At 37.6% G+C, this 24762-nt stretch overlaps 1 protein-coding gene across 8 annotated transcripts in view; it reads right to left on the bottom strand.

The window, feature by feature from the left end:
• The window catches only part of FRYL (FRY like transcription coactivator), a 265382-nt gene that overhangs the window by 120853 nt on the left and 119767 nt on the right, over positions 1 to 24762 (bottom strand). For all 8 annotated transcript variants that reach the window (XM_053901596.1, XM_053901595.1, XM_053901597.1 and 5 more), the window contains 3 exons: positions 12687 to 12740; positions 9521 to 9660; positions 8520 to 8616 (listed from right to left, as the gene is read on the bottom strand). In XM_053901596.1, coding sequence (XP_053757571.1) covers positions 8520 to 8616; positions 9521 to 9660; positions 12687 to 12740 — 291 coding nt within the window. The remainder of the gene's footprint in view (positions 1 to 8519; positions 8617 to 9520; positions 9661 to 12686; positions 12741 to 24762) is intronic.

Genomic DNA, 24762 nt, shown 5'->3' with positions numbered 1-24762 from the left:
CTCTCAAAAATAAAGATTAGAAAAAAAAATTTTTTTTAAAGATTACACAAGTCACCGCTGATATATATTCAAGTTCTAAATATTTGTGGCTGCTTCTGAGCTCACTATTCTATTAATTTTTATATGTCAGTACCAAAATCATATGGTCTCCATTATCAGACTTTATAAATAAGTTTGCTGTCTGATACTGAAAGTCCCCTTTATTCTTCTTCAGAGAGCACTTAGCCACTTTTGGCCCACTGTTCTTCCATATTCAATCTAGAGTTACCCAAGTTACATAAAAACTGAGGATTTTTATTGGAGTTGCAGTGAATCTATAGATCAATTTGGAGTTAACTGTATTCTTCATTTACATGGAGTATCTTTTCGCTTCTTTAAGTTTTTGGCAAGGTTTTATAATTTTCTGTTGTTGCCCTTTGTTGTACTTATTCCTAAGATGATAAACATATGAAAAGATGCTTAATTAGTAATAAGGATGATGAAAGTACACAAAGTATCATTTTACACCTATTCAGTGGGGAAAAGTCTGACACCACCAAACAGCACAGATAATGTAAATGAATCAGATTTCACAGACATTGCTGGTGTAAGTTTAAATCAATTTTTTACACAGCCTACCATCTAGTGAAGCAGATCAAAGTATGCCACCACAAAAGGTGGCACTTCGGCTTGAGAATTATTTTGAGCTGAAGGCAACTGAGAAACAGCAGGTGCAGGAAGAGCTCTCCACCCTCCCCCTTTCTGCCTAAAAGCAGTCTCCCCTCCTCTTTCCTGTACCACAAAAAGAAGAAGACTTGGTAAGGAGACAGGTCTGCACAAACTTACTAAAGAGCCCTTATCTTCCATTAGTTTCCCCCATGTATTTTCCTTTTCCCAATTTACCACCCCTAGAAGCCCAAACATTTTTCCTTTGTCTTGTCACTTCACAATGTACTGCGCTTTGTTAAGTTTTGGGGCTTAACCATTCTTTGTGTATTCAACTTTTTCCCTATGAAGGCCTCCATATGCATATGTCATAAACCTTTTCTCCTGATAATCTGACATCTGTCAATTTAATCTGCAGGGCTCCAGGAATGAACCTGAGAAGGTGGAGCTCCAACACACTAGCAGTTACACGCCTAAGAAAAAAATAATGTATAGCCACACACGTCATGGATTAATTCTAACAACATACTGTTGAGTGAAAAATGTTAAGTCCCAGAGGACAATATACGTATGATACATTTTTTTATGAAGCTCAAAGACAAGAGAAACTTAATATTCAAACATATAGGAAAGCATTTTTTTTAAGAGAATAATTAACATAAAAATCAGAAAAATGGTAAGAGGGTAGCCAGGCAATAAACTAGGAGAGATTCACATAATGAGACATAAATTATAGGTATTGGTGGAGCTCACAGGTAATCAGTATAGTGTAAACAAACACACAGAGGTCAATGATGACAGTGTGTCTTGAGCCAGGATCATGATTTATCACATTCTTTCGCTGGAAGTCCAATTAAAACAAAAAATGCACGGGAATTACACATTTCCTTGAAAGGTTTAACAACATACATTATAGAACACTTTGCCAATAGGATAAAATTGTAATAGAGATTTTAATATTACCAAGACAGCCACAAACTAGACTAGGGCAAAGAAAAGCAGAGAATTCTAATTATTCAGAGATGGTGAGAATGTTCCTTGAGGGTTTGACAAAGGAGAGATTTTTATTTAAAATAAAGATAATTTATTTTTTACAAAGGCAAACCAATCGTCTATGAGGAAGGAGCTGAATTTAGCCCAGAATAATGATCAGGAGCTAGTTCAAAACTAGTAAATAGGTGAGAAACATTAGAAACAGTAACCACAATTACACTGTAATGAGAGACAAGAAACACAAGAAATCCAGTAAGTATTCATTGACCTGAATTCAGCTCAATGAGAAAGGTGACTAAACTCGCACAGCACAGAGAATACTAGCACACTTTTATTTATTTTATTTATTTATTTATTTATTCATTCATTCATTCATTCACTCATTCATTCATTCATTTATTTATTTATTTGAGAGAACGTGCATGCACATGCACACGAGCAGGGGAGAGGGGCAGAGGGAGAGAGAGAGAATCTTAAGCAGGGCGTGGAGCCCAATGCAGGGCTCAATCTCATGACCCTTGGATCATGACCTGAGCTGACATCAAGAGTTGGATGCTCAACCCACTGAGCCACCCGGGTGCCCCTAGCATCACTCTTAAAATACCGTGCCAGCAGAGGGATACAGGGAGCTGACACAGCTTTGGAAGGTTCACAGTGAACTTTTACTCCAGGACGGAAGGCTATAGCTCTGTCTTGGCTAAGTGGATTGGTGTTTGTTGTTGACCAGAGGAGAATCAGAGCATTCATCGCAGATTTCCTAGAAATTGGGACTGTCCTGAAGGACTGAGCCTGGAATCGAATTTGAAGAAAATGCACTCCATCACAAAATCAAATAGGGATTAAGTGAAGAAGCAGCTGTAATCCAAACTCAACCTTAGTTCTCAATGAACCTTTTAAAAATAGTAGCCTTATGATACAGGAAAGAAGTTTACTTGTCTGTTGGTGGAAGTTGAGATTTAAACATCCCACGTTAATACTGCGCAGAAACTGAATTTATTCTACATAGTAAGGTTCAAGAATTCAGACTCTAGGGGCTCCTGGGTGGTTCAGTCAGTTAAACATCCAACTTTGGCTCAGGTCATGATCTCATAATCCATGAGTTTGAGCCCTGCGTTGTGCTCTGTTTTGACAGCTCGGAGTTTGGGGCCTGTTTTGGATTCTGTGTCTCCCTCTCTCTGCCCCTCCCCCACTCAGGCTCTGTCTCTCTTGCTCTCAAAAATAAATAAAACATAAAAACAAAATTAAAAAAAAAAAAAAGAATTCAGACTCTACAAGAACAATCTTAACCTTTGTCCCACAATGGAAAACTAAATTTTAAACCCATAATTTCTTTAAGCAGAGATACTTAACTAGGAATTTTATGAATGTATAATTATAAGAAGCTTTTAAATCTTTTATAGGCAAACACATCACCAAAAGTGTAACAATCATGAATCATTGATAAAAGAATTTCAGAATACTGGCTCATCAATTAAGTAGAGGCACGACAATCTTTTACTTGGTAGTCTGAATACCTCTTTTTAGGAAAACACTATTATCTCATATTAAGAAGAAACTGAAAACAGTATTCCCCAAGTGCTCCTTACATCCACACCAAGCTGACGAACTTATTGTAAGTAAACTATATATAATCAAACCTTTATTCAATAAACTTTTTTTCATTAAAAATACAGAAAGATAAATGATAAAAGTCTAGAAAGACCATGGATTTTGGTTTGGTTTAATGAAACCAATGCTTCTCTTTTTACTGGTTATGTAACCATGAGGAAGTTTCCACTTCCCCATCTGTAAATGCACGCAAAAGATTGGAACCCTATCATCACTAGCCCGGAGAGAAAAATCGAGAATATTACAATTGGAGATTGATTCTTGTCCTCCCACCTTTTCCTTCTATCTCTCAAAGGGACTAGGCCAGAATTCTTACCTTCTGAGAATGTAGGGCAGACGAAGGGACTAGAATATAAGGGTGGAGATACTGAGGCAAAGCCTGGGAGGGAAAAATGGCAGGAAACCAGGGCCCATTCAAGAAGCAGGGAGGCACTGTATTCTCCCAGCCTGATCTTCCCTCGGTTGGGCCCATAAAATAGGCCCTAAGGTAATGACAACATTACTACAATCGAAGCTGCTGTCCCATACACCCCAGTCAGCCTGTGGCTACCCACTGAGAGTTAAAACGGAGCAGATATCCACCACCACGTGATGCCAAACTTTAGTCAGGAATAGGCTATTCTTGGATCAGTCAGCCTGACTTCCGGAACTTATTCCAGAATTCATGGTGCTAGTCATATGGGCTGGCCCCAGACACTTCACTGACCTTGCAATAATGCAACACTGCATTTCTGTGATCTAATTTTTTATATTCCACTTACTGTGTGCTGTGTTGTGGTTTTACCATATTGCTTTCCTCACAGGGATGTTTAATGTGCTCCAGGCCGGAGATATGAAATACAAGTTAACGTAAACCTATAATTTCTCCTGAACGGTCTCATTTGGTCTAGCTATGCCTCAAGTCTGACAATGACAGCTAGGGACACTACTTAGCCACGCTCTGTACTCTTTATTACTTACTACCCAACGATCGCCACCATCAACACTTTTTATGTGTCTGCATGGCAGGTATTAGTTAAGGATTTTTATAAATAGCGTTTGTAACACTTAGTCTTACAAGGTAGGTATTTGTCTCCTATTTGACAGACGAGGGAACCGAAGTTCAGAAGTTGGGTGTGTACCTCTCTAGAATACACTGTGCGCTATCAAAATGCATTTAATAAAGGAAACACGTAAGGAAAGAAAACCTTCCAATTTTATCATTTATAGCCCAAAAAAAACCCAAAAACAAAACCCACAGAAACAGGAAATGAAAGGAGAAATAGATCTCTTCTCTAATTTTTGGAAGAAAACAAGCACAACCTCTAAACATTTTAAGAATGAACATTATCAGGATGCACAGACATTCTTACAATCCCTACACTTCACCCCGTATTTTCAATAATAACAGTAATAATAATAAAAATACTCCCAAACTGAATCTCAAACACAAGGTGGCAGGGGTGGGGAAGAATCCCACTTGGATTTATAGAGAAAAAGTTCTCCTTTCATGGAGTAATATTCCCACTCACAGTATCCAGGCTTTTCAGATCTTGTCACTTGTGTGATTTTAGAAGCCGCTCTAACTCGACTTCAACATTCAAGAAGGATATATCTAGTAGACTCTGAAGAGCACCCAGGGGTGCCTGGCTGGCTTGGTCAGAGGAGCATGCAACTCTTGACCTCGGGATCATGAGTTCAAGCCCCCATTGCCTATAGAGATTACTTAAACAAATAAAAAATTAGAAAAACAAACAAAAAAAAGAAATACCCACGTTTTATTCCAAGGCTATTCCCACTACCACCTCTCAAGCTTTAACGCTTTTATCACATCTTGAAAGTGAAAAACAATAAAATCAGGTTGAGATTTGGATACTGGGGAGTCAGCAAAGCTCATTCATTACCTCAACGGCCAGTCCTCAATGCAAAGGGGAATGAACACATTCAGCCTCAGAAAAACCACAAATCGCTGCATACCCTTCAGGGATACTCATCCACGTCTAAGATGCTAATGTTAAATCTGAAAATACTAAGGAGGTACTCCACCTTCTGATACTTCATAACAGCACTAATAAAACTAAGCCCAGAGTTGGCAGTGGTCACAAACCAAGTTTTCCAATCTTATTTGTTTCAATGAGTAAACGTCTGACTCAAATTTAAATGAAAAGAAAACTGCTTCAAACTTTCTAAATGTTTATGTTGCTGCTTAAACATGCTTTATCATGGATTTGAAAGCCTTTGGTAGTAACCTGCTAAAATTTGCAGTTGGCCATGACCCCCAAATTATGTTTGACTTTCTTGAAAAAATAAAATCAGTCCTCTACCATCCTGAATTAATTCTGTTCCCACAGTGAATCATACTAATTTCATCTCATTTATACGAACTCAATTCTTTGTCTAACGTGTTATGATTAAAACTTTAATTTAATTTTCCAAGATGCTGGCCATTTCACCTAATTCTGTATCACTGATTTTACCAATATTTTTATTATTAACAGGAGAAAAAGCTTGGGAGGAGAAAGTGAACTAGCTTTATAATCATCAGTGAGTCACAAAATTAACAATATTTCTTCATCTGCAAAATGAAAATAACATTTAATATTTATTGGGCACGTTCCATGTCCCAGCATTACTGTATAAAACACTCATGATTCTCAAAAAGGATTCTGTTATCCTCCCTCTTTTACAGAGGAAGAAAGAGTTAGTGGCTAATAGCTTGCCCAAATTACACAGCAAGGAAATGACAAAGCTGATGAAAACACTTGCCCTGGAGGTCTCCCAGTTTATTATAATGACCAGCTGATACAAAGGATATAGAGCCTTTATGCATCATAAAGAGTTCTAAACACACAGGAAGACATGACCAATTATTCAAGAAACAAAAATTTATAATAGATGAGGTCAAGGACTAACTCGTAAGTAATATTTACTCCTCCTTAAGACTGGCCCAACCATGTATCAATACTTCAGTACTCCTGGGGCCATCCATCTCATCAAATAAAACGGAGTCATGTTTTAATATGTGTCTATTATGTGGGGCAAAAGTAAAAGTCCTATTAAATTCAAGATATATTACATTGATTAGTCTCCAGATCTATTAAACCCTACATCACTTTGACATGGTAGAAAATTGGGTTAGTTTGTCATGATATTTCAGAAAGTCCTATTGATTTTTACTTCATTTTCTCGGGTTTTATTAGTTTTGAAGAAGCTAAAAAGACTTGCCTTTTACTAGGGAAAAAAGACCTACGTAAGATTTTTAATAAATAAAATATGGCCGTGTTCTTTGTGATGTATTTTATTCTTTCATGGGTTCAACTGAATGAAAAGTATGAGGATAATGGTAAAAGAGAGAAAAGAGCTAGTGGAAAGGCTACTATGGGTTGGAACAATACGGAAACAGAACCAAAAACAAAGATTAGCTATTAAAGCTGCTCTATTTCCTTTTTTCACACTCCGAGTCCACGTGAACCACAGTTCTGAAGGGATTTTGTGCAATGGACTTGAAAAAACAAGTCCAATGAAAAAATGGCCTCAAGTTTATAGATCCTTATGGCTTTCTCCACTAGAAGACCTATCTGGATTATTTTTTAAGAGAAGGGGGAAGGAAGGAGGATGAAGACAAAGACAATGGAGAAGGGGAAAGAACAGGGGAGGAGGTGGGGGAGGAAGAGAAGGAGAGAGAAAAACCTAAACAGGGTTGTCTGTGCACTGAAGTTTTGAAAGTACAATTAGGGGCAACTTTCAGCTGAGAGACTGATCGGCAAGTCAAAGAATGTCTTGGGAAACAAAGGACAAAAGGCATAATGGAGCCAGATCAGAGAGGGTCCTGTATGTCTTGGGAAGTTTACAATTCACCTGCTTAAAGAAGAAACCCTATACTATTTAATTAAGCAAAGAAGTGCAAATGGTGGTTACCATACCACTCACACGACCTACATCAGCACACAAGAGATGCTTGTGACAAGAGGTCAACCAGCATGAGTCCCAGGCAAAGTCCATTCATGGTCAGTGGCGGTTCTGGTCCTCAGCTCTCTTCTATCCCTAATTAATTTGGCCTCAGGTCTTGGGATCCTGGCTGAACTGAGATCACAGAAAGCAAATTGGGCTTGTTTGCACAACTCCCAGAGGGAATTTCTTTCCTACATCTAGTAAAAAACTTTATGAAAGGTACAAAGTAATTAAAGTGATTTTCACCTTTGATTAACTCAGTTTTCTGTTTTTTCTATTTAAAACTTTTATTTGTAGATTTCAGATATTCAGATTTCAATAATTTTCCACTTATGTCATAAAAACAAAGTACAAAGAAATACATAATTCAAATAATTTTATATTGCCTATGTCAAAAAAGTCTGTCAATTAACTTTGATATCTCACATTTGCTGTTTGTTTTCATGTTATAAATTCCATTCCATCTTACATAACAAAAACAAAACTCCTTGTCCAAACCTGCCATGTGCAAAATGTGTTTTATTTCTTTTAGATTACCTAACTCTTTTCAAAACATTACAGTGTGCATGGCTGGAAATATGTGGTTCATCTTTGAATGATCTATAACTTTTTAAAGACTACAAACTAGCAAAAAATACTTTCATGCATTTGAACAAAATAGTTGGCTTTATTAAACAAAAAACCAAAAATAGACCAAAAAAATACTTTTTTGGGGGGTATACATTTAAATACCTGCACTGATTCTGAATAGTAAAAACATACATGATACCAGACATTACATGCTTATAGCTTTACTGACCATGCCATTCAGACGTGAAACTCATGAGCACAGTGTGAGAACAATGATGGCATTCTAGAGTCATTGATCAAACATAAAAAACTTATTATCACTTGTCCAAAGACCATGCGCACCTGACAGTTTGGTCCCACCCATGTCAAACCACCCCTATTCCTCAACTCCAACCGTACGACGATTACACGTTGGAGGGCAGGCTTGATGCCTTCGGAAGAGAAACCCTTTGACAGTGGACTAAGGTACATGAATGACAGACAGGGAGACTATATTCACGGCTGGAAGCCCACATTTAACACAATTACTACTCAGCTCAATTTTGCAAACAAGATCCCCTAACTGCGATGGCATACAAAGGTAAAAAGAATGGGAAACGATAGGTACAGGCCATGAAAGCCGTAGGCGACTGAAAGAGGTGTAATTAAATGATAGAAATCTAGTTAATGTGGGCCAGAATTGTAGACATAACATCCTAAATACGGTAAATGAAACATGAAGGCAAAATAAGAATAAGAAACACAGACTCTGCAGAAACAAAAGGGCTTCTTACCTGCTTTAGAACTTCAACTAAAACTAAACAAAAAATGAAATCTACGGCTAAGTCTCTCCTCTCAAGAAGATAATCTCTTTCACGTTGCTGTTCATCCCTGAAACAAGAACCCCAAATTAGGAGTGCACTTAAGACCATAAATTTTAAAAGAGCTATTGGTTAGCTATTATTAGTACAAGTTGTTTTTAAGCTATCCAATGTATGTAATTACATATTCTCATTTTCTTTCTCTTATTGCATATTTTGTACAGTATTTATAAACACATGTCACTACTCTATCTGTCAGAAATTAAACCCATTCTAAAGGAATCAGTAAGAAAAATATTTTAAATTCTACTTAGAAAATCTAGCACTGCTCCATATTTGATTAGTATTTTTTTTAACTAAGAGCTGAAACAAAAGTAATAACTCTTCTGGTGAAAATACAGTGCCAGGTAACTGTTTGCGTATCTAAGTTGAAAAATCACAAATGGCATCGACTCAAGCCCCATTCTAAACTATGGACCATCTTCTGAACATGCAAAGCCAATACCTGTCTGGAAAATCTGAAGTGGGGGAAGACAAGTTCTGGGATTGGAGCACCGAGGACAGTCTCACGGTATCGTGATACAGGGTGTGGCAGTCCTCCTGGATCACAACAGTTGCTTCCCTTCACAACAGGAAGGACCTTGTCTGAATCGGGACCTTGTCTGAATATTTTCTTCGTCTACAACTATTAAAGATCCTCGCTGAACTACTGAAAGGGCACTCCTGAAATTCATTTTTGCGTGACTATCCCAGTGGTGAGAACTGTGGAGAAGCACCTACTTTAACTGGTACCTTCCCTGGATTTACAGTTAGGTATGGACTATCCTCTCCCTTTACTATCAGTCTCCTAACAGCAGGAATCAATATTTTTGCTCAGAAATCAAACAATAACTCTCTTCAGTTGAAAACACTATCACCCCCTTCACAGAAAGTGTTTCAATTCTAGGTCGAAGAGTGGGAAAGGAGCCACTTACCCCTTAGACTTTGTGCTAGATCGAGGCCTGTACTCATAAGATTCGTCTTCAGTTCCATTCTGGCGTCTGTACCAGTCAAACAAGGTGCGAAGTAAGGAAGGGAGACAGTGCTCTGCTACGGAGCTCATAGAGCTTATCAGCTGAAAACACAAGATGTCACCAGAAGATAAAATACATCATTGAAGTAACACACTCCTGACTCCATTAGCCATCATTTGTTAATGATTACTAGGATAACATTTCTAGCATAAACACAGTAACTCAAACGCAATAAATGTGTTTTAAAATAAAAGTAAAGATTAGCGAGGTGCCTGGGTGGCTCAGTTGGTTAAGCGTCCGACTCTTGATTTTGCCTCAGGTCATGATCTCATGGTCCGTGAATTTCAGCCCCGCTGTCAGCTCAGTGCTGGCGTGGAGCCTGCTTGGGATTCTCTCTGTCCCTCTCTCCCTGCCCCTCCCCTTCTCTCTCTCTCTCTCTCTCTCTCAATAAACAAACTAAAAAAAAAAAATTAGGGTTTATCCAAGTAATGAAATAAAGTGGGCTGAGTCTCACCCACTATTTAACTTTACCCACATCCATTTGGTTTAGCTTAGCAGCTTTCTACCTTTTTCCTGCCTCCATATGCTACTCACATGTGTAAAAACATGACCCTCAGGAACATCACTGATTATACAAAGGGATACCTCTGGGAGAACACATAACATGAGAAAACCACACCTGCTTCCTTCCCCCTGGCCCATTCCTCCGTGCTCATGTGAACAGAAGGCTGTAAATACTGCCACCAGAATGAATGAAGAGAGGTAGGAACAAAGAAGACTACATTCTGTTAGAACTGTGTGAAAGGACCAGTCTACTTTGTACCGCTATGATGCAGAACGATTATAATTACATTATTAATTTGTGACACCCACAAAGAAACGTATTAGAAAAGAAACATAAATGTGTTGCAAACAAGCTTTCAAAGCTTAGAATATATAAGGGGAGAGCATAAGGATAAATGTAATGGGATGAGCAACTGCTATTCGGTTTGAAGCATCCCTGAAACTATTTGAATTCTAGGTGAATATCAGATTCATTGCACGAATGAACTCAGCTTTCCTGTAGTGGGTAGATAGTAAGAGGCACACCAGCTGCCATTGGCAAGCAGCCCCTAAGGTCACTCTTCCTCTGGGGGATCTTGAGCAAAAGAAAAAAAAAAGAGAAAGAAAAAGAAAGAAAAAAAAATCTCTTTTTATTCTTTCTGTATCTGATGCAACTCATTGCTCGTAATAATAATATTTTAAAGTATACCGTCAAACATGCTTCAGTTTGTTTTTCTTAACCAAAAAATGATGTGTTTCAGGGCTACTCAAGGTCTTGTTCGGGTCCAGGACTATAGAAAATGTCAGCTAATGAAGATAAATTGATACCTCTACAAATTAAACATTTAATATTTTATATTCTTCATATAACTTCAAAATGTACTTCATCTAGGAAAATAGTAAAAAAAAACCAAAACAGCCTATTTGATTGTATAGGCTCTTTTTCATTATCTGCCTTCCTTTAATCATGCTTTTATATATAATTAGCATAATTTGACAGGCAAACAGTTTCTAATATAGCTCATTAAAGTAAAAACAAGATTCAATTTTATTTAACTAATTTTTCGAATTTTATTTTATTAACAATGAACAGTATCACTCAAAGGAAATCCTTTTAGTATCTAAGAAGGAACAATAAAATACCATCTGCTATTATAAATATATATTAGTTTATACCACACCTGGCTTTGTACCTTAAAAAAAAAAAAAAAAAAAGGTTGAACTATGAGGCATGACCATTAAAAGTTTTCTTAATCATTTACATAAAAAAGCAAATGGAAATATTCCTTAAAACACTGTTTAATAGGATTTCTAATTCTGATTATACATTTATTCATCATTAGTGAATTTAAGACCTGAATAATTTAAATGTCTTTAAAATAACAGATTAATAGATAAATAAAAAATAATAATTAATACCTTTTGCAGTAACTTTAAGATTTGAAAAGCATTCTATAAGGTGATCTTAATATTTACTTTAACAGAGAACTAGTCTTCCTACCTACGGTTTCTTCTTAGGCCACTGGCTATTTACTAAATATATGCATCAGAATCACCTAGGGAGCTATTATAAAATACAGGTGCCAGAGCCCTGCTCTTGATTATTCTCATTCAGAATTGGGCTGGAATCCAGAAACAATATTTGTTAAGTCTCCACCAAGTAATTCTAACCAGTCATCATTATCTAGTCAATTAGACTAATATCATGAACATTAACATCTGTTTCCTAGATACAGAATCATGAGAAAAGTAGCACAGGAATACTAGATTCCAATAGAAAACTAATCTGGGTTATTGGTTTTTGCAAACAATCAATATATAATAAAATAATTCTTGAACAAACATAATTATGACAAAAATAGCATTTGATCAAACATTTCATCTCAGCAAGAGGAAAGAATTAACATTAAAGGAATATCACACTCATTTTTAGATATCAATATTCTATTTAAAGTTTCTGATAACCCCAACAAGAAAAAATAAAAATGTTAAAAGGTAAAACATTATTATGTAAAACTTGTATGAACTGATACACAAGGAAAGATTGAGGTATGTAATTGGAAACATTTTAAGAAAATTTCAAAGGCACATTAAAGAGATTACCAATGAAAAGTACTAAGATGCTAAATAAACAGAAATGAATCAAGTTCACAGATCATTCCATGAACTATAAGGTTCACAGCTCATAGTTCATTCCATTTGCTTTGTCAAAAAACAAACTACCAGGGGTACCTGGGTGGCTTAATCAGTTAAGCGTCCGACTTTGGCTCAGGTCATGATTCCACAATTCCTGAGCTTGAGCCCCAAATCAGGCTCTGTGTTGACAGCTCAGAGCCTGTAGCCTGTTTTGGATTCTGGGTCTCCCTCCCTCTCTCTGCCCCTCCCCTGATTGTGCTTTCTCTCTCAAAAATAAATAAATAAACATTAAAAAGTACTACCAATTTCAGACTGAATCTAATATGTAATGATATAAAGGGTCACTAAACAAGATAAAATAATTTCTTAATATTGGATATATTTGAACCGGACTGTTAGGATGAATATTTTCCTTGAAGGAAAAAATATTCCCCCCAAATTGGCATACCTGGTCAAACTGAAGATCTTCACCTCTTTGAAGAGATCTAGACAATGGCTTCTCCTACAGTTAAAAAGAAGTATACGCACAAAATATTAGCAATCTTATATATGATAAGCAGATTCGTCGGTTGGTTTTGTTTTTGTTTTCACTTGTAATTAGATTTGATTAAACAAAGGTAAGACTCCCTCTTGCCCAGGGTCACATAATTAGCATTCAAGTCCCAGTAGTATGGCTCCAGAGCCAGATACCCTGCAAAGAGAGTGCCCATAAGTCACATGATTGGGAAGGAGGGAGGTACCCACAGTAGACAGAAAAGAAATACTGGGAGATGATTCCTAGGTTTCCAGTCTGTGCATAGATGGAGGAATGGTGGTACCATCCTCTGAAAGTGGGAACACAATGAGAAGACAAAGTTTGGGTGGAAGGATAGATTTCGGTCATGTTGAGTTTTGAAGTCCCTATAAGCCATGAAAGAGAAGATGTTGACTAATAAGGGCTTGAAGAACACAGAACAGATTGGCCTGTGTATAGAAAGGAACCAAGTTCATAAAACAAAATCATTTACCTAAAAAAGGAAAAGAAGAGGGCCTAGATTTGAATTTTGAGAAATGCAGACAGTTAACGTTAATGTACTCAACCACATGAGATTATCAGTGGCTCCCTAAATTCCTTCAATTTAAAATGACCCATTTCTAAAAACAGAAACCTTTCTTACAATGTTCATGTGGAGAAATAATCAGGAATAAGAAAAACTTCAAACACAATAGATCGCTGTATCAGTAAAGAAAACACAAACGAATACATACGGGAACATAATAAGGGTAGATTCAAACACTGGGGCAAAGATGGAAAATTTAATATATGGTGTTGGGACAGTCAGGTTGTCAGAAGGAAAAATTAAACAGGCTCATTACCCTAGTGAATCCTAAATGTTTTAGAAGTTTAAATATAAGAAATAAAATCACTAAAATCCTAGAAGAAAAAGAAGTCCTAGATGATGGTAGTTTTGTGTTTTTTTTTAAACAAGCTTAGTTCTTTCTAAATATGAACAAAATGCAGAAGCAAAAAAGAAAAATAGCAAATTCAACCACATATAAATAAAAAATGAAAAAGTATATCGGTGGTAAAAAAAAAAAGTGACAAGATAGGAAAAATATCTACAACAGATATTTAGACTAAGGTATAATTTCCTTAACATACAAAAAGTTCCTATAGATCAGTAGGGGGAAAAAAATCCCATAATCCAATAGAAAAACGTACAAAGAATCAACAGATAGCTGACAAAAAGGAAATGTTTACAGCTCATACATATCTGTTCATATACTTAACCTCACTCACAAGAGCAAGACAAGTTAAAAACACAAAGAAAGCCAACCTATTAGACTTCCAAAGACCTCCAAAAGTCTGAGCACAATGTGTTGAAGTTACCTACTACGGAACAGAACTCTCAAATAATGCCAATGTGTAAATGGGTAACAATCTCCTTAGAAAACTATCTGGCAATATTTGGCAAAGTTTTGAAATGTACACATCCTTTGACCCAGGAAAAATTTCACTTATAAGTATTTGTCTTATATAGTCACATATCTGCAAAATGATGTTCATAAAAGAATATTTGCTATAGCTTCATTTGCAAAAGCCAAGATTAGAAAAAAATAAAAGCCTACCTATATTAATATACATCTATAGAATATCAAGAAGACTTTTTTTTTTTAACATGAAATTTATTGTCCAATTGGTTTCTATACAACACCCAGGGCTCATCCCAACAGGTGCCCTCCTCAATACCCATCTCCCACCCCCCATCAACCCTCAGATTGTTCTCAGTTTTTAGGAGTCTCTTATGGTTTGGCTCCCTCCCTAACTTTTTCCCCCCTTCCCCTCCCCCATGGTCTTCTGTTAAGTCCAAGAAGACTTTTAAAAGAATGGCAAAGCTCAGTATGTATTAACGGAATAATCTAGGTATAATGGGTGCATACCACTCACACATACATACATACACACACACACACACACACACACACTACTAAATAATATAGAATACCTCTTTAAAAAAATAAAGAAATACGTGTTTGCAAGTGGGAAAAGAAACTGGGACAGTTTGGATAAGGGGAGGGTTTGGGGCTGGGAGTAGAAAATTGCTACTACAGATTTTTGTACCATTGAACTTGCATACCACAGTAGCCAAGGGAAAAGACTACATAAAGAAAGACATAGTGTATTGACAGTGAAACATAATAGTTTCATGAGGTGACCTTTCAGTATGGTTGCTTCCTCTTAATTTAAATGGTACCAGGAAAAGCTTCTGATTTAGTGTTGTGTCTTCCTTCAGCGCACAACAGTGTTGGAATCTTTTTTTTTTTCCATTTGTTCTATTAATTTGTTTACTAAAAAAACAAATACTGAGTTTTTATGAGCAAGCAGCATCTGTGAACCAAAGAGGGCTCAGAGGACTCACTGTGGAAAGCTTAGACCCTTTACCCTTCAGCCACTGGGTCTGGGGGACAAAACTTATAGTAAAGTCCTCCAACCCTTTCTCACCTGAATGCCTACTCTTTCTTGCTTATATGAAGAGATGACCCAAAAGGGATCCCTCCAGATCACTGTCTAGAGTTAGTATAGAAAGACTGTCATTGGTACATAAAGTGGACTCCATCCAGTAGAAAACAAAGGAGTGAAGGAATGGGTTATGATGCGACCTTGCAATGAGTTGAGAGGAGGGGGGAGCAAAGAAAATCCTAGACAGATAAAAATTTTGATAGGTACTGGACACGGTGATGATTAATTTTATGTCACAGGGTGCCCAGATATTTGGTTAAACATTTTCTGGGTGTGTCTTTGGATGTTTTTGGGAAGAGATTAATATTTGAATCGGCAGAGTGAACAACTGGTAGAGTGACCTGAAAGCAGGTAGACTGAGACTCCCCAATGTGAGTGGGCCTCATCCAATCAGTTGAAGGCCTGAGGAGCATGAATAGGTGGACTCTTCTGGAGTAAGAAGAAACTCCTCCTGGGGCGCCTGGGTGGCGCAGTCGGTTAAGCGTCCGACTTCAGCCAGGTCACAATCTCGCGGTCCATGAGTTCGAGCCCCGCGTCAGGCTCTGGGCTGATGGCTCAGAGCCTGGAGCCTGTTTCCGATTCTGTGTCTCCCTCTCTCTTTGCCCCTCCCCCATTCATGCTCTGTCTCTCTCTGTCCCAAAAATAAATAAAAAAACGTTGAAGAAAAAAAAAGAAGAAACTCCTCCTGCCTGCCTGCCCTGAGCTGGGACATCTCAAACTGAAACATGGGTTCGTCTCGGAGCAGCTTTCAGACTGGAACTTATATCAGCAGCTCCCCTCGGTCCTCAGCTTACCCACTCCAGATCTTGGGACTTCTCAGCCTCCAGAACCACGTGAGCCAATTCCTTGTAATAAATTTCTTTTTAGACACATACACACCCTATTACTTCTGTTTCTCTGGAGAAACTCATAAAAACATCTTTTCAGGTTTGATTTCCTCTTTGATCCAAGGAAAGAATATGTCCCAGGGGAGAAAAAGGTGTCCACATTTACAAAAGATATATAGAAGGACATTAACTAAGCAGTTAAAAATAAAAAGCAACACGGGGTGCCTGGGTGGCTCCGTCGGTTAAGCGTCTGACTTCGGCTCAGGTCATGATCTCACCGTTTGTGAGTTCGAGCCCCGCGTCGGGCTCTGTGCTGACAGCTCAGAGCCTGGAGCCTGTTTTGGATTCTGTGTCTCCCTCTCTCTCTCTGCCCCTCCCCCGCTCACGCTCCCTCAATAATAAACAAATGTTTAAAAAAATTTTTTTAAAAATAAGAAGCAACATCAAAGTACAACGAATTCGAGTAAAAAAAAAATCATGGTGTAGCTACACATTAGAGTATCACACAGGTAGAAATAAACTTGTAGACTGGGAAAATATTCTCAGTGTATTAATATAAATTAGAGAATAACAGATACAATACACTTATAAAAGGATAAAATGTATACATGGTGGTATATATATATATAAATACATTTAAAGCTCTAGAAATATATATACCATACAGCAGTAATAAGAAAAAGAATAACATTGTGTATATAAACCATAATTTCTTTATCCATTCATGATGCTAAGTGAAATAAGCCATACAGAGAAAGACAGATACCATATGGTTTCACTCTTATGTGGATCCTGAGAAACTTAACAGAAACCCATGGGGGAGGAGAAGGCAAAAAAAAAAAAAAAAAAAAAAAAAAAAGAGGTTACAGTGGGAGAGAGCCAAAGCATAAGAGACTCTTAAAAACTGAGCACCTGAATTCCATGGCAATTTAGTTTCTCAAAGGGATAGATTTTTTTTTTACATGTCCTTGGCACTTGGGCCCTCGAAGGATAAGCACACTTGGGTAGTTATCTTGCAGAACAAGTTTTGTATTTCTTAAACCAAGCTACCTATCATTTACAAGCAGTATGATTCGGCACAGCAATATATATGCCCAATTGGCTCTAAAATTGAAGGAAAACACTAAGTCCCATAGCAAGTTCCATAGAACACTGTTTCTGAAAGGATCTACAAGTTTGAAAAAATAGTGAGCCAAAGGGACTTTACTCTCCTAACGTGAACTGTTTATTTAAGATGAGGGGTTGGGGGTGACAATAAGCAGCTTCTTTTCACTCATTTGATCCCCTGTTATATAAGTCTAAAGGTCTTCGGTAGTATTTTGAGGACTGCTGGTCAAAGTCGTTTATTACTCACAGAGCATGTTTATGCAATAGAGTAATGGCCAAGCCGAATAAAAGAGAAAAGTAAGCTTTTCAGAAACACTTACAGTGTTGTTTTATATGTAACATAATTTATTTCTCAATAAACTCACGCTCCCTCAAAGATTTCTACAGATTTGACATCCTCACTGAGCTTTCCCTAAAAGGAAATGGAGGTGGACTATTTTTCCATAATAAGAACCCAGAAATGATTTTTGAATGTAAAAGGATACTCATGTTACCATAAGTACAAAAATATAAGTGTGCTGCACTAAATACAAATTACTAATCAAGAACTCTGTACCAACCTCTCAATGTAATTACAGTGTGATTGAGGATGCCCTCATCATCGCTCAAGCAGTTGTAGTGTCTTTCAATATGAGATTTTGAAACAATGAACCATTTAACAATGTTTATAGTATATCACCCATTATAACAACTAAAAAGAACAGAAATTACTTTCTATATTCCCATATACATGCATGCAAAACTTTTGCACAAGAACATTTACCATGGCTTCTTTTTTTTTCCACAGTAGCCCCAAATCTGGGTAACTCCCAAACTACCTATCAACAGAGACTGGAAAAAAAAAAAAAAATTATGGTACATTCTTTTATTATACTAATATTCAACTACCAAAAAGAATGAGGCAAATTTATATGAGCTAATATAGAACAATCTCTAATTTATACTGTTAAAAATATCTAAGAACTAAAAAAAAAATACAAACACACACACACATATATATACAAGCAACATGATTCTGCTTGTTGATATATGTTGAGATATATATATATATATATATATATATATATATATATATATATATAAAATCTCCCATTTGTGCTTAACAAAAAAAGCGGCAGGTGCTACAGACATGGAAAATGATGGACTAAAACCTGGAGACAGTGTTTATCTTGATCCAGAGTAGAAGAATCATTACTTTCATTATGCAAAATTTAGAACTATTTCCACTTATGTCATTATTTCATAATAACATAAAAACTAATAATGATCCTAAGGCTCATCTTCCTTTATGTTCTAATTTGATTCTTCAACTAGGGTATGTATAGAGTACCAAGAGCAACATGTAGCTTCCAGGAAAATCAAGGGTGTTTACTGAAAAGACTCTGGTAGCATAACAAGGATACTGAAATAGCTCACTAATCTGCAACTAAACAGAGCACGGTGAACACACACACACACACACACACACACAGCCTCCATTCTCTCCGAAAACTGATCAAGATAGCAGTAAAAGAATTTTACAAGATTTAAAAACCAAAAGGTCAGCGAGAATGGGAGAGGAGGTAAAGAGCAGACGGAAATGCCCAACTAACACATCCCACCCCAGTAAGAGCGAGTCCTCGGTAGGCAAGGGGAAGTCAGATGGCTATGCATCCATGCAGCCATCACTCATTCACTGAAATTATTTACTGAGTGTGCAGTACGCCAAGCTCTGGAGACACAACCATGAGCAAACGGGAAAACAATCCCCGTCCTCACAAAGCCAAAAGTCTAACGAGAGAGCAACTAAAATATCTATTATCTTAGACAGATTTTGAGATAGGAGGCTGCGATGGGCGTTGAGATTTTAGATAGAAGGACGACTGAGGAGATGACATTTCAGTCACAGCAGGAGGAAAGTGAGTGAGTGAGCTTGCCACACAGAGCAAAGGGAAGATAATCCAGTCAATACTTTGCAACTCTCAAAGGTTTCAGAGAACTTCAGGACTCTGAAAGTGGGAGTAAAGGTGAAGTTAAAAACAAGAGGGCTGGTTGGAGGATTAAGAAAGACTGAGCACCCTCCCCCCTCTTCATTCCCTTCACCGGCTCTGCCCAGCAGGATGACCATCCTCCCTCCACCAGCCCCTCCAGGACAGAGGGGCTGTCCTTTTTGGGAGAGAGCAAAACAGAAATGCTGACTGGTGGATGCTATAGTTGAAGACAAGCAGCTCCAGTAAAAATTTATATACCAAATATCAGAAACACTATCTTCTGCCTCTAGGTCCCCAGAACATTAGCGACTATGCCTAAACCCTGCCATTTGGGGTACTGGACTCTGACAAACTCCAGAAAAAGATCTGACATTGACGATGCATTCAGATGATTACACACCGAAGACCACAGTCCGAAAGGCCCCTCCCAGTACACAGGGCTTCCAGTCTGTTTAGTGCCTCAGTTGTAAAGCACAACATGTTACAACAGACATACATGTTAGGAGAAGGCAAAACTTTTGGAGGAAACAGATCACACAGGGAGAAAAAACTTCAAAATATACACACATAGATTACATATATGTATTTAATGTTCTCAAAAAACAGCAAAAATTGCAGCGTTGTAAAAATGCTGGGCCTAAACCAGATACATAAAGTCTAGATGAGAGGTGGTTGGTGAAAGCCTTTTTTTCTTATCTTTTTATCTAGTCGCCGGCCATCTAAACGATTAACAGAGAAGGTGGAATGTACCTGGATCATTACCCAGGATTGATCCACTTCCTTTCAGGCAGAAAGAGACCTAAGGTATTGAATTGTAATTTGCAAGCTGCAATTTCAATTAGTGATTGCCCTTCCTTCCCCAATCTTCCCCCTAAAATGAAAATAAAGTTGTGGCTAAAAATCAAGCTCTGCTAATCTTCGAATCTTTAGTCTCTTTATTTTATTATGGCTTCTAATATGAGAATGAAAAGGCCAGCATTCTCATTTTAGTGGTAGATTAATTTTGGCAAAATCCATTCACATACATGCATCTAAGTTTTTATGTAACTTACTATCGGACTGACCATGAGACATGCTAGTCTCCTTTTATGTAACAATCCATGGATTACTAGTTTCTTTAAAGTGAGTGACCCTGCAAGAGTTTCATTCAAGAACTCAAGAGAGTCATCTTGGATGGTTGTTTATTGCCAAAAAACACACTGGACAAATTTCAAAAGAAACAAAATCACAATAAACAAATCTGAAGCTGTAACACAAACACTGTCACAGTATTGGATTAAATGTATCACTGTCTCATCTTGATGCTAGGTAGCATTCGTCCTTAGCTACTACAGCCCACAACACTGGGGGTTTTCCTGGTATGTCAGGAAGAGTAAGTAGCAGGGAATACGTCTTCTTTTTTTTTTTTTTTTTTTTTAATTTTTAACATTTATTTATCTTTGAGACAGAGAGAGACAGAGCATGAATGGGGGAGGGACAGAGAGAGAGAGAGACACACACAGAATCGGAAGCAGGCTCCAGGCTCTGAGCCTTCAGCCCAGAGCCCAACGCAGGGCTCGAACTCACGGACCGCGAGATCGTGACCTGAGCTGAAGTCGGACGCCTAACCGACTGAGCCACCCAGGCGCCCCGGGAATACGTCTTCTAAGTACAATGGTGGGGTAGAAACATCTATTCTGAGGAATCCTCACCACTCTTCCCCAAATTTTATAATCTCAGATTATATAGCAGATGTCTCTGAAATTAGCTACTAAATTACAGAATAAAATATAGTCAGTATCAGACTATTCTGAAAGAACTATTAAAAGCTCTGGCTGGAACAATGACATTATGTTTTGTTAGAAGAACAAAGGGCACTTCACAACAATGTCTTTTAAGGCTAAGGGCAACTTAAAATACAAATCTTTACTAAGCATTTACCATCACAGGAGGAGCTGGAGATGGAAAGGCCAGTGAGACCCGGCTCATGGTATCAAGTGGGTCACATCAGAGGAGATAAACATGTAAGCAATTAAAAGATGACAATATCAGAATCTAGGAGCATGAAAAATTATTATGATAAAGCAGAGATTCGTACAGCTTGAAGACGATCACTATGTAAGAGGGGAACAACGTGGGAAGTTTAGAAGGACGAGTAGAGGCTTAAAATACAGAAGGGTTAATAGTATTTTCGATTGAGAGAAAAAAAACACACCAGGACAAAAGAACACACAGAGGATACATGAAGTGTCATAGCATATGTCAGGATAGGAGAATCATGAGACATTATACAAACCATAACAAGACTATGAAGAGGTTGGAATGATCCACCAAGAACTTGAATTCATTCCATAGCAATGAAAAGTGAGCAAGGTTTTTAAAGGGAAAAGGTGATAATATTTATGTTTTAGATGAAGCAAAGTCTGGTGAGAAGAAAAAAATGGCAAGGTGATAAACCACTTATCTGCTGGTTACTGCAATGATCTAGAATGCATGAACCTGACCCTGAGCTAGAAAAGGGACAATGGCATTGGAAGAAAAAGGAAGGAGGAAGATATAAAAGTTACCACTTTATAAACTCAGTCAAATTAGGCAACTTCAGTTTCAAGGCTTTTACTCTCAAGAACTTTGTATTTCAAAATTAAAATTCCTTTAAGAATAATATTTGAGATCCAGCAGGACCACACCACATGTTGTTACTTATGAAATATTTTATAAAATAGGTAAAGTGTTTAAAAAAAAAAAAAAACCATATGAATTTAAAGTTGCTGAAGCCAGGGGTATCTGGCTGGCTCAGTTGGTGAAAGGTACGACTCTTGATATCAGGGTTATGAGTTCCAGCTCCACGTCAGGAGTAGAGATTACTTAAAAAATAAAATCTTGAAAGAAAAAGAAGGAAAGAAAAGAAAGAAAAAATAAAGTTGCTGAAGCCAGGCAATGGGTTCCAAGGGTTCACTACACTATAATCCCTACTTTTATACAAACTTGAAATTCTTCATAAACATTTTTCTCTTTTCAGGTTTATTCAGATAGAACTGACAAATGCAAGTGTAACGTATTTAAAGTGTACAATGTGGGGCACCTGTGTGGCTCAGTGGACTAAGTGTCTGACTCTTGGTTTTGGCTCAGGTCATGATCTCACGGTTTCATGGGTTCAAGACCCGCATCAGGCTCCACATAGTCAGTGTGAAGTCTGCTTGGGAGTCTCTGTCTCCCTCTGTCTCTCTCTGCCCCTCCCCACTTGTGCTGCCTCTCTCTCTCTCTCTCAAAATAAATAAATCAACTTAAAAAAGTGTACATTGTGATGATCTGATGTATGTACACACTGTGGAAGGATTCCCACCACTGACTTGATTAACATGTCCATCACTTTATATATCTACCCGATCTCCACCCCCTCCTTTTTTGGTGAGACCACATAAGTTCTACCCTTAGGAAACTTCAGTTTTATAAAACAGTAGTATCAACTAGTCACCATGATCCATAAACTTTTTGTAATGTGTATTTTTTAAAAAGTGGCTCCCTTTCTTACTGTATGCTGGCTAAGCAGGCTAGTATAGCACATGATCACGTAATGAACAGACCACTGATGAAGAAAACAACATTTTATAGATTAAGCACATTTATAATCCAACCTCATAACCATTAACTCATATCTACAAGTCCTTGTAATCTTATTTTTAAGGCAGAACTTCACACACATGCTCTAAAATATGTATGCACTGATAAAAACAAAATCATTATTTTGTTACATAGGAAGCAACTATGGAAGGATTTAATGTATGTTTTAAAACATACATTTTGGCTAATGATCTTTTACATATTATTATTTATTAGACCTCATATACATTTGTGCATGGATGCTTTCTTCACAGATTTTTTTCCTACTTAGTGACAGCAAGAAACTGCTCACAGGCATGCACGTACCTACCCACATACCTTCGCAATCTTAGCAACGCGAGGTCCAACACTTCACTAAGAAAATGAACACATAACAATACTTCCAATTTCCCACCTTTCTTAGGTCACCACCTATTCTCTCTTCTGTTCCTTTCCTCCCTTCCTTCCTTCCCAGGAAGTACAGCAGAATGAGTAAGCTTACAGGTTTTCAAGCCATTAGTGTGCCTAACTCCTCATTCTGGCTTTGAGCTTCGGACAAGTAACAAACCCTCTGGGGTCTCAAATCACTGGTGAATACTGAGCCCTAACCCAGCTGTATAAGGAATAAATACATTTCAGCTGTTACATCCTCTACCTTTATCTTCATTGTGGTCATCTCGCTTCTAACCTACGTTGGGATCTTGATACATTACACATTCAGCCCCTTCAAACTCCGGAAGTTATTTCCTAAAGTTGTATCACCCTACTAAAATTGTTCTCGGGCTGCTTAATTCCTAGGTCCAATAACTTCTCTCAGTGTTCCTTGTACTCTGTCTCTCTATATCATTTGACAATAATAATGCCATTGCACATACTCTTTTCCTTGATATTGTAATCTGCTCTTTTGGCTTTATCACCCTAACGTAGATGATGCCAAAAATCTCTATTTCTTGTCCCCATATCTCTGGTCACCAACAAAGAATTCCCAGGTACCAATCAAATAATTCCACATTGTTTAGATTGCCAGGATTGTGACCTTACCATACACAAAAGAAAAATTATCTCATTCCCCTTTTCTACCCCCATAATATTCTCATGTTCTTTACCTAACATCATCTCTTCTAACACTTCAAAGAACTTTTAACCTTTACTTTCACTCAAAAACATCTACTCCTATTTAACTGCCAACTCCTACTGATTTCATCATTTACCTTACTTTCCTCTGCAACCACTGCCATTGTTAATGCTCTAGTTCAAGACTCTTTTCATTCCAGCCTGAATTATATACAACAGTTAAATAGTAGTCTCTGCCTTTAAAGATTTTAAAGTAATCTCTCCACCCAACGAGGGGCTCAAACTCACAACCCCAAGATCAAGAGTTGCGTGCTCTACCGACTGAGCCAGCCAGGCCCCCCTTAACTCTCTGCCTTCAATCTCTTCTCTCTCCTAGGGTCCAACGACTGAATTATCTATCACGACAACCTTCACCACTCTCTAGAATCTGACTCAAACATTTGCTTTCAGTCTTTCTCTTCCTTCCTCCTTACCATAAGCTCTAATCACATGGAGCTTCCCACACCGTTTAAGTATGCTTCATGCACTATATGTCTAAAAATAAATTTACTGGTTTATTGTAAGTTTGGTGACTGCCATGTCATCAACTTGCAGAATAGTCTAGGTTCTCCTTTATTTGCTCTTATGTTTTATCTGTCTCAACAATTCCCACTTGGTGAAATCCATTTTTGTTCTTTGGTAACCCGCAGTAACATATTAAGGTGGATTCTAAAGTCATTACGGCTTTCGAGATCACCACTTGACCAGCCTATCCCTTAATTCCCTTTTAAAGACTATTTTTTTAGAGCAGTTTCAGGTTCACAGCCAAAACTGAGTGGAAGGGACAGATTTCCCATACACCCCATTCCACACTTGCACAGTCTCCCCACCAGAGTATTACATTTGTTACTAGTGATGTACCCAGGGTGACACTTCCTAATCATCCAAATTCCGTAACCTACATGACAGTCCACTCTTGGTGTTGTG

The sequence above is a fragment of the Panthera pardus genome, unplaced genomic scaffold (assembly GCF_024362965.1).
Source record: "Panthera pardus isolate Hobbes unplaced genomic scaffold, ASM2436296v1 HiC_scaffold_13, whole genome shotgun sequence".
NCBI classification, from domain to species: domain Eukaryota; kingdom Metazoa; phylum Chordata; class Mammalia; order Carnivora; family Felidae; genus Panthera; species Panthera pardus.
Note: the sequence above shows the minus strand (reverse complement) of the source record. Positions and strands in the feature narration are given on the sequence as shown.